The sequence below is a fragment of the Rhopilema esculentum genome, chromosome 11, assembly GCF_057945365.1.
Source record: "Rhopilema esculentum isolate cy_ngs chromosome 11, ASM5794536v1, whole genome shotgun sequence".
In the NCBI taxonomy this organism is placed as follows: domain Eukaryota; kingdom Metazoa; phylum Cnidaria; class Scyphozoa; order Rhizostomeae; family Rhizostomatidae; genus Rhopilema; species Rhopilema esculentum.
This window is the reverse complement of record NC_142825.1, coordinates 15,981,230-15,995,191: the sequence shown is the minus strand read 5'-3', so window position 1 is coordinate 15,995,191 and position 13,962 is coordinate 15,981,230. Positions and strand designations below refer to the sequence as shown.

Below are 13,962 nucleotides of genomic sequence, written 5' to 3'. Positions count from 1 at the left end.
ATGATACTTTGTCAGAATTTAACAGTGACAATTTGAACTGAACTGTGATACCAGTATTTTTAAACAAACTGGGGCAAGAGGTTCTTCCATAATCTGACATGTGATCCTTGCTTATTCAAAACTTGATGTTAAAGAAGAGGGATTCTTTTAAAATCGAAGGCTAGATTCAAGGGGGCAGGTTAACATTGAAGAGGGGCATCATCGAATCATTACAGTATAATGTAATGATTCGATGATGCTAACTATTCTGTACTGACAATATATTTTCGTTTTGAGTTTTAGTTTATACTTTTTTGGTTATTATTGGTTTCTATTGGTAAGAATTTCCTAAATCGTTACCCGGGCTATAAAAGCAGCAGCAACAACAGCAGCGCCGTCAACCAAAAATTGCATTTCACATGGAAGCTGTAATTCAATATAATAGTTATAAATTATTTCCTGCTTTATTATTCTAACAGGTTGTAACAATTATTTCGGGCTGTTGTTTTATGTCAGTCTAGACAGTTTGATGTAATTTACTCGGAAAATGTTCTTTTAAATCTAGAGACATGACGTGACGTGTGACTGGTCTTGACGGGCCTAAAGTAATTATTTGTACGCAGTAAATTTTCCAAATATTTTTTTAATCAAAAATCATAAAACGCCTTGCAGCGAAAAGTCTCTCATTCTTTGAAGGCTTCAGTCGCTGATCAAATTTCGGCAAGTTAGCATAGGCGGCTTCATCCTCTACCAGATCATTTGCGTTTGTGTTGTTGACGAATAACGGGTCAATTTTTCTCAACTTTGTAAGTTCCGTCGCGTGCAGCTTTGATAGCTCATCAAACTTCTCTTCTCTGATGTAATTCTCAACTTTCTTAAGCAGATCCATTTTGAATAGATTCTCAGTGTAATGTAGTACCAAGCAATGGGGTTAACTTTCCCGCGATTGTGTGAGATAGAAATTCTGTCTATAAGGACCATCGGTTGAGTAGCAAACAAACATCCTGCGCACAGATGTCGCACGAGCTAGCATTCTGATTGGTAAACACAGGGTACAACAATGGCTGTGCGACTTGTGCGACAGAATTTAGAAAACATACTGCGCACAGTTTGACTACATTGCAGCCCTAGTACCCGTTATTCGCTTTACTATTTCCCTGTGATCACCGGCAACCGTCGGAATCGAATTGATTCTCATTACAGATAATACGACCGGACCTGACCTAACGATACTCAACAATTCAGCTCAACAGCAAGACGGTTATTGCTTTTTTTGTCAATTTTAGTGGCTAATAACACAGTGAAGGTTTCTTAGAGTTCAAATCTTCAGAATAAGGACAAATTTTTAAGAATTTTCTCAATTCTAAACGCAGCTTAACCATTTACTAAAAATGCTTTTTCTCTGGAAATGTGACTGTCTCCTGTGCGAACTGTGCGACAGTGTGGATCCGCCCCTGCTTGTGCTGGTAAGTCCCGTGTAGCAGTCACTGCCAAATCCTCTGTTGCAGAGCCTTGCGCAGCAGTTGTGACATGCTCTTTTTTGCACTTTTTTCCTCATGGAGGATAGCACATTCCCTTTTGCGCTTTTGCCTTGATTGCTGCCTGTTGTACCTATCAATGCATCTACCATCTCCTGACTTAAACTCTAATGTCCAAGATTTTGTGTTGGTATCCAGTCAGGATTATTTCTATCGCAAAGTGCAGAGGGCTTACTTGAAAAAGATAAAAACTACGGTTGACTAACGTCTGGTCTAAAAGCCTTTATCAAACATGAAAAAGGACTAGGTAAAAATAGAATGATCCAAAAGATGAAATTTCCTAGCTTGGCTATATAAACAGTTTAATGTGTTTGACATTCTAACGCATATCAAAAGGAAGCTAAGTCATTTACACGCTTTTTTTAAAAAGAAACCACTTTATAAGTGTTAGTACTCTATTTCGAACTCTTGCTGAAATTCTTTTTGTTTCATTGATCAAGAAGCACTCCGAAGAAAAAAGCAAGTTTTGTAAAATTTTACGCCTGATCACCTCATACACTCGACTCGAATAATGCCATGCTAATACAAAAGGCAAATTAACAAAGCATTCAACAGCGTGACTCGATAAAATAAAAGGCGTTGAAAGCACTATTTAAAATACCTTAAGCGTTAACAAATGGTTCAACAATCCGTTAAAAACCCTAAAAACAGCTAAATAGAAAACAAAAGATGTAAGCATAGTTTCCCAACACACCTCTCGCCTTGGTGCATGTTCCTATGCGTCAAGTAACTGTAGCATCTTAAGACGCGCGTTGTTTGCCGCAGCTCTTCTGGGTCGCTCCCCTGCCGACTTTTCATTTTCCTTATTCTCTGAAAAATTCTCTTTTTTCACTCCATCCCCCTTACTCATAGCTCCATTTCCACTCACTAAAGGATACAGTTTTTGAATTGGTCTAGTTAAAGGCTCATACTTACCTCTTCCAGCTTTGCATACCTTGGCACCGCGTATGTGACCATCCTTACCCCGAATTACATCCTTGACGATTGCAATTTTCTATTGACCTCTCTTAAGATTTTCCTCTTGCAGTACTACAATGTCTCCTGCATTAATGTTCGCTGGTTTATTCTTATTCATTCGGTGAGATTCTCACAGATCTATGAGGTATTCCTTCTTCCACCTTGTCCAAAACTAGTCAACAATCTGGTTAAGTAAGAAAAGCGCTTACAATCTGATGAATAATCTCAATTTACAACCAATACCCATTGATAACATGCTTAATCTTCTACCTACCAATAGATGTGATGGAGTTAATACTTCTCCATCCACCTCATCATATAAATATGTCAAAGGTCTGTTGTTGAGATTACATTCTACCTCCGAAAAAACCGTACCTTATTCGTCAGAAGTCACTCTAGCATTTCCAAGTACTTTATGCAGACATCTCTTAACACTTCTTATAATTCTTTCAAAGTGCCCCATTTGCCAAGGACTTACCTCAAGGTTGAATTTCCAGTCAATTCTTTTCTTTCTCAAATACTTTACTATCTTTCACCAACGATTGTGCATCTTTTATCCATTCTTTCTCAGCTCTCATAATTTCTTCTGCACTCAATTTGTCTAACCGCAAAGCTTTTCCTTCTATCTTTGCCTTTAAATTTCCAACAAATCTGAAAACGAATGATGTTACTCTAAGCAATCTTTTGAGAGTGCTGTACTCGCTGATATAAATTAAGCTACTTACCCCAGCAGGTTGTTCAACAGTTGTTACCATTACTGTTACCTTTTTACTCTCACAGCTAACCTCTTCAGAGTTTGGATCAATTTCCTCTTGTGAAGGCCAGTTTTCTCTTCCTCTCTTTCAGCCAATGTGGACCTTCCCACCACAACTTGCTGTTCATAAGTTGGCTAACTTTGTGCCCCTTGAACCAATTTCAGCGGGGTTCTCTGATCCTTTCATATGTCCCCAATCATCTGCATTTCTCACCTTCAAAATTTCTGAAACTCTAGATTGGAGCCACTGCTTCCATTCACCTTGACCCTGGATCCAACTTAAGACTGTTTTGCTGTCTAGCCATAGCTTTATATTTGTGATTTTCAATTGAGAACTGAGAGCTTTTACCACAGTGTCTACCAAAGTGGCTAAGATCTTGGCTGATAACAATTCTAACCTTGGAATTGAATCAACACTTTGATACTTACCAATGTGGTGTCGTAAAACAGCGTTCAGGAGAAAGAGCGATAAATTGACACGAAAAACAACACATCTGAATCGCATGATACAAATTTTAGGCTCCGTTTTGTTTAAACCATCTAACCATAGAAACCTCAAACAATCTCTGTTTTCTTGGTTAATCTCAATGTTGAGGAAAGCCTTTTCTATGTCTTCTACAAGAGCTACCCTACTTTCATGAAAACGAAGCAAAATATCAAAAATTAAGGGTGAGAGAGACGGGCCTACATGCAGACAATCATTGAAAGAGGTACCAAAATTTTTGTCTTTGCAGGACGCATCATAGACAACCCTGAACTTTGTTTTCTCTGCTTCTTCTCTCGCTACAGCCATGTGGGGAAGATAGTGTACCTTTTCAGTGACATCCATTTCTGATACTTGTTCAACAATACCTAATTCAACCTGCTCTTTTATTATATCATCATATTTTTGCCGTGTAGAAGGGTCTTTCTTAAGTTTTCTAATAATGCTGTTAAATCTGGCTAAAGCATTGTCAAAGTTTGTAGTTAAAACTTTATTACCTGACTTCTATGGTAGACCAACAGAGTATCGTTCGCCATTGAAAGTGATGTTATCTAACAGGGTCTCATTTACTTCATTTCTTTCACGAATTCCAATTGTTTCAAGGTCCCACAACTTCTGAATTTTATCTTCTAATGCAGATCTGTCACATTTCAAAAGCAAAATTGGTGATTCAGATATAAAGTTGACATTTGACTCTGATTTCTTACCTTGTAATGGGCCTGACAGCACCCATCCCATTGCAGTCTTGATGGCTACAGATTCACCTGCCCCCCCCCCTTGTTTGACTTCACCATCCATAAAACTCCATAGCCAGTCTGAGCCAACTAAAACGTCAATTGTTAATGATTCCAACCTATAAATATCTGAAAACCATATGTTATGCAAATGGGTATAAGATTTCTTGACAACTTCTGGGTGAACATTCTTAATGTGAGAAATGTTACTTACAACAAAACATTCAATATCAATCTTCCTCTTTCCATCAAAAGATACCATAGGTACAATCACCACATCTTTTACCTCAAATTCTGCACTCACGGTCCCAAATTGCTTAATTCCTTTTTTCTCTTCTCTCGTCACTCTTAATCCTAACCTATTGACAGCTTCTGCAGTTACAAAGGATTTATGGCTACCTGAGTCATACAAAAGTCTCACACTCTCTCCGTTCACATTTGCTGAAGCTGTCTGTAAGGCTACATCCCCTCTGCTACCGGTACTTCTCACCCAAGATGCTGCAGTGGGGTTAAGCAGGGGTGCATTGGGCTTTTCTGCGTTAACTTGCACACTACTTTGCTTGGCCTATCTATGTTACTAACATTATGACAAATTGCTACGTGATGTAGGCCATTGCCTATTCTACAGTTATTCTTATGACGGCAACTGAATGCTCGATGACAAGATTTCAAACATACAAAGCTTCTTGCATATCTTCTTAGCACATTATTCCGGTTTTCAGAAAACACAACTGTTTGCCTTTTCGCCAACCAGTAGCGACGAGGCAGTTCCCTCCTTGTTGAAGTTGCTTCTGGGCCTAATGTTGTTGTTATTCGCTCGGCTTGTCAAATCCTTTCCGCCCCCCAAACTTCCCAGAAGCATTTGGCACTCCTTTATCGAGATTTCTTTTTCGAAGACACATAGTAATTCATCCATCGTCCACTTCAAATAATTCTTGTCCGAACTCCTAATCATCTGACCCCTGATATTTTCTGGTACCTTTTCAAGAAGCGTTGGCATGACAACTGCAGAAATCTAGGAAGTGTTGACACCAAGAGCCTCGAGCCCGCGATAATGTGTCTCGATTTCGTCGTGCAGATTGCACAATCAGCTGACGGCTTTGTCGTTGTAAACAGGGTGGAGCCCCAGGAGGTGGCTAATGTGGGTCTGCTGTATTACTTCCTGTTTGCCAAATATTTTCTTTAGAAGGTTGACAGTGATGTCATAATTTTCGTCTGTCATGGGCATTCCTGTTACCACTTTACGTGCAGATTCTTCTAAAAAACTCTTCAAATATTTAAACTTATCACACGCTGCCAATTCTGGATTCTCGTAGACACTTTGAAAACCATCCCAGAATTCTGGCCACTTGTGTATTTTCCCCGTGAATTTTCGTAATTCCAATTTAGGCAGTTTCACAACGGTTTTTCTTGTGACATTTCTCGAACCTGGGGACAAACTTTATACTTCCGAACTTAAACTGTCCTTCAATACACTCCTCGCGATGCTGTTCTTTGGTTCTTCTTTGGTATTTGAAAGGCAGTTTATCGAACAAATAGCATTCAAAATCTTCTTCTTGTATTCTCCAACTTCGTCCATTTCTTTATCCAATTGCTCTTCCTCTTCAACATACTCTAAAAGCAATTCCAAAATTTCTTCATCACTCATTTTTATCTCCGTTTCTTTCTCTATAAGCTCGGCTTTTAAATATTCCAATGTTCCTCTTCGATAGACTCGCTGTCCTCTACCAATTCTTTCACTCTGTTTGCGGTCTTCGTGACACTATTTAAAATACGTTAAGCGTTAACAAATGATTGTTAACGCTTAACGTATTTTAAATAAGCATAGTTTCCCAACAATAAGGAACCTACAGGTAGAAGGCCGAAATATATAAAGAACTTATACTACTAAGAACGAAATCCCTAAGGAACTTTTCGATTAGAAAATATTTTATAACTGCAAGCATCAAGAGCTAAAAAGTCCGTTCCATTCATTTACAGCCAATACTCGCATAGATTGTTTGCTATTCGTGTGTCAAGTGCTTCATTGGGTAGTTTCCGCATAGTCTGGTCTACGAATAAGAAACTTTTAGAACTAGGCCTTATGGTAGGTTCCTTATAAAAAAAGCGTGTAATACAACAAAGTGAACAGGATAGGGCGGTGTGATACTTCTGTTCATATGGCCTATTTATTTTAAATCTCAATGAAATTGAAAATTTACCTGAAACGAAGTGATCTGAGCAAATACGATAATGTGAGGCTGATAAATCCGAATCTTTTCGATTGATCCTTAGAATCCACTCCTTTCTTCGTTCACTGGAAAGAGCACGCGTTTGTCGGTTGCCATGTTCGAGAATCTTTGGTATCCGATAAAAACTTTTTTACTCCCTATTAGAACGATTTGAGCATTCCAAAACATCCCATAAATTAACCATTACCTCCTAATCTTTATTTGAATGAGGTTCAATTAGTTTGTCAACAAGTAACTAAAGAATTATTTTTATATCAACAAATATTCCTGCTGGTCGAATCCTACAAGTTGTCCTCCAAGATGGCGGACTTACAAAAAGCACACACGCATGACGTCACACGAAAACACCCTATAGTCACAAAGCTTTGGATCACTTAGGAACAAAGCAGGAGTCTTATCACAGTTACGAACATAGTGGTATCTGGTAGTAACTGCTTCATTTTTCTTTGCACATTTGGATCAGCTTTGTTACGGAGTGTAAATAATAGAGAGACGTTTCCTCACTCGTTGGAAAGATGCAGAGGCCAATTGGCAAACTTTCTTTGCATGTCTTCAAAACGTGCGGACAATTAGGAAGAGAGAGGAGAGTTAGCTCAGGATCTATCGTGCCTTCCTCTAGCTCAGCTTGAATTTCAGCAGGCATTGCTTAGAGGGATTGTACGGAAATGTGCCGCACACAAATCGCTAAACTCTAAGATTCGCCATCTTGTCTCGTGCTCTCGAAGATCTAACTAAAAAATAACTGAAACTCGGTCCCAGTTCTCTACTGTCCTAAACTGTCCTAAAATGTCCACTACTAATCAACATAACGAATGATAATAATAAAGTACCGTACACAAACTCCCCTAAAATTTGAGTAAAGTAACATACCTGAGTCAAATTTTATCAAACCTTTACGGTACGCAGTTGTCCTCTTCAATCTTCTTCCAAACAAAGTCTCGTCTTCACTTCTGCATCCACCGCAGCTCTTCTCTTCTCTCTTGTTGTCACATTGGCCTTGGCATCGATTGCTCCGTTGATTGTTTCAACTGTTATCACATTGACTTTGTCATCAGTTGCTCCTTTGATTGTTTCCACTGTCTGTGACTCCTTCGCTTGACAACCAATCTCCAATGGACAGATAGCTTGAACCGGTCGCTCTATGAGATGTCCTTTGTGTCTCAAAAGCACTCCCCTGACTACGTCGTCTCTTCCTTTCACAAGCTCTTCTACTCTCGCTTTCTTCCACTGCCCTTTATTTCTTTCATCACCAACAACTAATACTACTTCTCCGATCCGTGGCAGACATGCACTCTTCTTTCTGTTAATATGATGCACTTCCATTAAACTGTTGATATACTCTTTGTTCCAACGTGACCACGCGTGCTCTTTCGCATTCTTCAATCTCTTATACATCTTGGTCACTCTTTCTTCGTCTACCTCCACATCTTCAAATGTATGTGAATCCTTCCCCCACATGATTTTGTTAGGTGTTAGCACTTGCTCCTCCCCACTTTCACTTTCTACATATGTCAATGGCCTGTTATTCAAATGCCTCTCTATGTCCATGATGACTGCTTCCAGTTGTTCAAATTGCAAATGCGTTTTTCCAAGGGTTTTGTACAATGTCTTCTTTAAATCCTTAATTAATCTTTCATACATCGCCCCCCACCAGGGACTTTTCGACAAGTTGAACCTCCAAGTGATGCCTAGAGTTGCCAAATGGTCTTGCAATTTTTCACTTTTTCGTATCAATTTTATCCACTCAGCTGTTGTCTTGAAAACACTTGCGTTGTCAGAGACTATGACCTCCGGTCTCATTTTCCTTGTAATGAACGCATTTAACTTCCTCTGAAATTCTTCAGCAGTTTGTGACCTTGTTACCTCTAAATGAACTGCTCTCATCACAGCACAAGTGAAAATAATCACGTAAACTTTGATCTCTTCTTTGCTTGTACTCCCCCTTCACTTGAGAGGCCCGGCAAAGTCAACACCTGTGTTCTGGAATGGCAGGCTCTGAACTGTACGAAACATTGGGAGCGCAGCTGTTGCTGGTGCTTCAAATGGTTTTGCAGAAAATACTTTGCACACATTGCAATTCCTGATTTCTCTCTTGACCAATGTTCTCATCTTTGGTATCCACCATGTCTCTCTCAGTGCTCCCATTGTATTTGCTACTCCCATATGCATAACTTTCCTGTGTGTGTGTCGAATCAGTTTCTCAGTAAAGAGACTCTTCTCCAAATAGATTGGTTGATACCCTTGAATCCTTCCCTGGCATCGAAGCATACCTGTTTTCTCGTCTCTTATCAATTTCCATCCAGGTGTTTCTTTCATCTCTATAATGTATCTTTGTTCTCTTACTACCCAATGATCTCTTGCACTCATAATTTCCTCTGTGGTCAGAGTTCCTCTTGTTACCTTCTCCTTTCTCTTCTTGGCAAGACAATTTTTGATAAATCTCAAACACCATGATGTGGTTCTAAGTGTTGTCCAATAGCTTTGACGCTCTAAAAGCTTATCCCATTCATCACTCTCTGTCTCGTTTGTGAATAAGATTGCCTCTTTAATTGGTCTTTGCTCTTCCAAGTTTCTTGTTGAACTCTTCAGCACTGGTTGTTCTGGCCATTCTTCTTCATTTAGCAGCCAGTCTGGCCCTTCAAACCACTTCTTTTCTACCATTTTCTCTATGTTCGCACATCGACTGCCTAGGTCTGCTAAATTTTCACTTGATGGGCAGTATTTCCACTCTATTCCAATTTCATTCCCTATCTCTGTAATCTTTCTCACCCTGTTCGCTACAAATGCTTTCCATTGTTTCCCTGGATTGTTTATCCAAAATAAGGCCACCATACTATCTATCCACACATTGATTGATGTTATTGGCCAATTCTTCAATGCTTTGCAAATGTTCTTGGCCATGTTTGCTGCCATTTGCCCCCCAACCAACTCAAGTCTGGCTATCGAAGTGTTTCTCTTTGAAATTCTTGACTTTGAAGTGAGTAAGCCCTTTACTTTGCTTGATCCTTGTTCCACTACTGCAATTGTCACAGCACAGCATGCCTTTTCACTTGCATCTGCAAATATGTGTAAATTCACTGCATCAACTGCTCTTATTTCTCTTACTAAAGTTCTTTGTATCTTTAATTCTCTCAGCTGTCTCATCCATCTCAAATAATCTTTCATAAGGGGTTCAGAAACTTCAGCATCCCCTCCCTTGTTCTCATCACAGGCCTCCCTGAAGATTCTCTTTCCTTCTACTAGGGTTGGTGAAATGATTCCCAAGGGGTCATAAATTCTGGCTAATTGACTCAATACAGTGTTCTTTGAGACCTTATCCTCTTCCCCTTTGTTTATGGGTACCATCAAAGTATCTTCTTCCTTGTTCCAAACATGCCCCAAAATCTTGCTTGGATTCTCCATATTTTCAGTTTCTAGGCTTTCTATGTTGGATTCCCATTTATGAATTTGAAACTTTGCATCCTCTAGTATTTCAGATGCCTCTCCTTTAAATCTTTGAAGCTCTTCAATGCTCATTCCTGTACACATCAGATTGTCTACATATGTATTTTCTCTGAGCATTTCTAGGGTACTGGCTAGCTCTGTGTTAGTAAATTCCTCATAATGGTGCTGCAAGGTTCCCCCCAACATAAATGGGCTGGCTTCCCCCCCAAAAGGGACCCTTAGAAATCTTAGGTGTTCTTCCTTCCCACTCAGTGTGAATAAGAATCTGAATGCATCTCTATCCTCTGATTTAATTCCAATTTGTAAAAATGCCTTTTGTATGTCTCCTAGCAGCAGATATGGTGTCATTCTTGCTCTGACCATAATGTCCCAAATATTTGGCTGCAACGCAGGTCCCTTGTACATGCAATCATTGATGCTGTTTGTTGTTGGCGTTGGGCGTGCACTAGCATCAAATACCATTCTCACCTTTGTGGTAGCAGCGCTCTCTCTTACAACTGGTTTGTGAGGCATGTAAAATATTCTTGTTCCAGATGGTTCACTTGGAACTCTCTCCACAACTCCCTCTCTTAACTGATTCTCAACAATTTCTGTGTATTCTTTCTGCAGTTTTTCATCATGCCTCAGTTTGCGCTCAACATTTTTCAATCTCTTTCTGCTCTGCATTTCATTTGTTTCTGCCAAATTGCTTCCTGGTATCCATGGAACATTAACTTCATACCTTCCATCATTTTGTCTGGAAATGTTCTCTTTGAACTCTTTGTAAACATCTAATTGGTCATCTTCTCCCCTGTCTTCAACCCCAAGTATGTCAAGGCTGTATAATCTCTCATATTCATTTCCAAGCTCTCTGGTGAACATGCAATTTGTGCTAGAAAATTCTCCTCCATGAATAATCCAACCAAATGATGTGCCTTCTACAATTGGTTCATCATCATTCCCCTTGAAAACTGTCTCTGTTCTCAGTTTGCTGTATGTTTTGTCTCCAATAATCATGTGAATTTTATGTTCCCCTGATGCTGTTATGTAGAATTCTTTGTCTTTGGTGTGTCTAAACTGCTGTTTCAATTTCCTTAAATCTGGCCTTTTGACTGTTGTGAAATCATGCATTTCTACCCGTGCAACCTCAATATGTTCTCTGGCTTTCTTGTCTAATGATTCTATGGTCATCTGAAAGATTGGCATGGCTTTTCTTGCTGTTCCATTGATAATTGTTACATCTTTTGTTTCATATCTCTCAGGTTTTGATTTGAGCATCATTAACGCATCCTTAGAAATGAAATTCCTTCCTGAACCTGTGTCAAGGAATGCCCAAATAACCTTTCCATCAATTCTTACAGGCAAAATTGGTGGGAGTGTTTCCTCCACAGAAGGTGTGAATCCTGTTAAAATTGAACCTTTTTCACTTTCACCTTTCTGCTTTTCACATAGGCTGCTGTGGTGTTTAGCCTTACAAAAGTAGCACCCCCTACTTAGACACTTATCCCCCCTGTGTCCTTTTTTCCCACAGTTGAAGCATAGCTTATTTTCTCTGAAGAAGCTCCTCCTACTCTCTATAGTTTCCTGTGTTTTGCACTTATCACTCCAATGATCTTGATCACAATAAATACATTTTCTTGAGTGTTTCTCCTTTGTTTCACCTGTATACCAGTGTTTTTCTCTTTTTTCCACTGGCTTTCCTATTTCCTCTGTTTTGTTTCTTTTCAACCACTTCTGCAAATTATCAATAAGCTTTGACATCCCCCAGCTTTCCCAATCATCATCCAGCCTTACCAAATCAGACTTGACATTTGGCAGCTTGTTTAATGTTGTCATCACAAATCCTCTCAACATGTTTTCTTCATCAAGTGTCAGCAGGGCATCATAATTCTTTGTGAGCTTGTCATAAAATTCTTGAATTTTCTCATAATTTACTCCCTTTATGGTAGGTAGATTCACAATTTCATCAATGTGTGTGTTTATCACAGCATTCCTTTGCCCATATTCCTTTTTGAGCCTTTCCCAGGCAGTTTCAAGCCCAACTTTTCCTGGTTTCAGATTTGCAATTTTATCCCTTACTCTGGGATTCACCATCTCTAACAAATATCCAAATTTAACTTCATCACTAAACCCCTTACTTAAAACTTGACTTGTGAACATGTTTTCAAATCTTATCCAGTCAGCTATTGTGCCTTTAAATGGTGTGACTCTCAGCTCTGGCAGTTTTGAAAAGGTTGCCTTAGCCCCACATTCCATTTCTAGCTTTTTCTCTGCAAGTTTAATTTCAGCATGCATTCTTTCCTCCCATAAAGACTTCTCTTGTAAGTATCTCTCCCTTCTTATTTTCTCTTCATGGTCTGCTAATTGCTTTTGTCTTTCTAGCATTCTCTCATCTTTCCTTAGCTGCTCAATTTGCTTCCTTTCAAATTCCCTTCTCAGACCTTCCTCTCTTGTTTGAGTTTCTATTTGTGTTAAAGCTCTCAACATTTTCTCATTTTGCTCTAACATTCCTGTATATTTATCTTTCACATCCTTTTTCCACTGCCTAACTGACCTAGATGATTCCCCTTGTTCTAATTTCATCTCTTCAATTCTCCCTGTCAAATCAATTATCTTATTGTGGATTACCTTCACCCTATTTGTTGCTATCTCCATTTCTACTGTGTCTCCAATTTCTATGAGCTCATCTGTCTGCTCTGTATAATAATTCAACTTCGCTATTTCCTTCTCGATATCAATCTCTGGGCCTAAATTTTGCCCATCTCCTGTTGCTGTTTCTGTTGATGGATTTGCCATGATTCTCCCGGTATGTGTCCTGGCAGGGTCGCCACGTATGTACGGAAATGTGCCGCACACAAATCGCTAAACTCTAAGATTCGCCATCTTGTCTTGTGCTCTCGAAGATCTAACTAAAAAATAACTGAAACTCGGTCCCAGTTCTCTACTGTCCTAAACTGTCCTAAAATGTCCACTACTAATCAACATAACGAATGATAATAATAAAGTACCGTACAGGATTATATTTTGCGAGTAGTGAGTTGTCAGTTGCGAGTTGCCAGTTGCCAGTTGCGAGTTGGTTTTTCATCATGTCAGTTCATTCTTTTTACATCAAAGTATAACAGTAATACCTCATTATGCGCAAAGAAATTTAGTTAGTAAAAATATTTGTTCTTGGACATTAAAGCATTTTTTTGCAAAAGGATATCCATTGAGCTTCGACAATTCCCTGCTTCAAGAGCTACCACCAGGCCACTTTCCGAGTCCACGCACGCGCCTATTTTTCTCCTAGCGACATTCAAAATGGAGACTGGCTGCGGAAAGGTGAGAAGTTGAAATATTTGTTTAACAACCTAGTTTGCTTTCTATGTAATCTGCTTACAAATAGGAAATGATTAATCAGTTGCGTTAAAGTGTTTTCAAAACACTTTGCAGTTGAATTTTTCAGTACTTTCGAGGGGAACAACTCATTTAAAAAAAATTTTTAGCGGGCTCAAATGATGTACGTAAAATTTTGCCATACATTAAAAAATAGATATATCAAAGAATTAGGGAAAAAGTGTAATGACAAGTGTACAATCTAATACAAACATAAAAGTTGAAAATGCAATTTGAAAACTTCCCTCCGTTTTAAATGGCCGGGATGGCATTAAAAGATCAGTGCAATCCTGTTTCCATAATGGTCCCCTATAGGTACCTTTGAATGAAATGTTTTTACACAAAAAAGAAAAACAATATAAATTGCTCAACAGCTGAGAGTAATGCAGAATTTTTATATTGTTCAAAATAGATTACTTGAAAGAGCATATACATAGTTTTCAGTGGAAGAAGTTGATGTAGGTGATCAAATAAAGAGTGTTGCAAT

General features: G+C 38.9%; 2 protein-coding genes across 2 annotated transcripts; both read right to left on the bottom strand.

The window, feature by feature from the left end:
• Positions 1 to 6,247: 6,247 nt before the first annotated feature.
• Positions 6,248 to 9,082, bottom strand: LOC135693572 (uncharacterized). The gene has a single exon (XM_089111249.1). It carries the CDS (start codon positions 8,559 to 8,561, stop codon positions 7,593 to 7,595), a length of 969 nt encoding a protein of 322 aa, XP_088967375.1. The 5' UTR covers positions 8,562 to 9,082; the 3' UTR covers positions 6,248 to 7,592.
• On the bottom strand, positions 8,622 to 13,009 carry LOC135693573 (uncharacterized). The gene has a single exon (XM_065212104.2). The coding sequence runs from the start codon at positions 12,894 to 12,896 to the stop codon at positions 8,622 to 8,624; it is 4,275 nt and encodes a 1,424-aa protein (XP_065068176.2). The 5' UTR covers positions 12,897 to 13,009.
• Positions 13,010 to 13,962: the final 953 nt, after the last annotated feature.

Excerpts from the sequence above, each read along its gene's own strand:
- LOC135693573 (XM_065212104.2), bottom strand. The coding sequence starts at position 12,896 with ATGGCAAATCCATCAACAGAAACAGCAACAGGAGATGGGCAAAATTTA.
- LOC135693572 (XM_089111249.1), bottom strand. The coding sequence starts at position 8,561 with ATGAGAGCAGTTCATTTAGAGGTAACAAGGTCACAAACTGCTGAAGAA.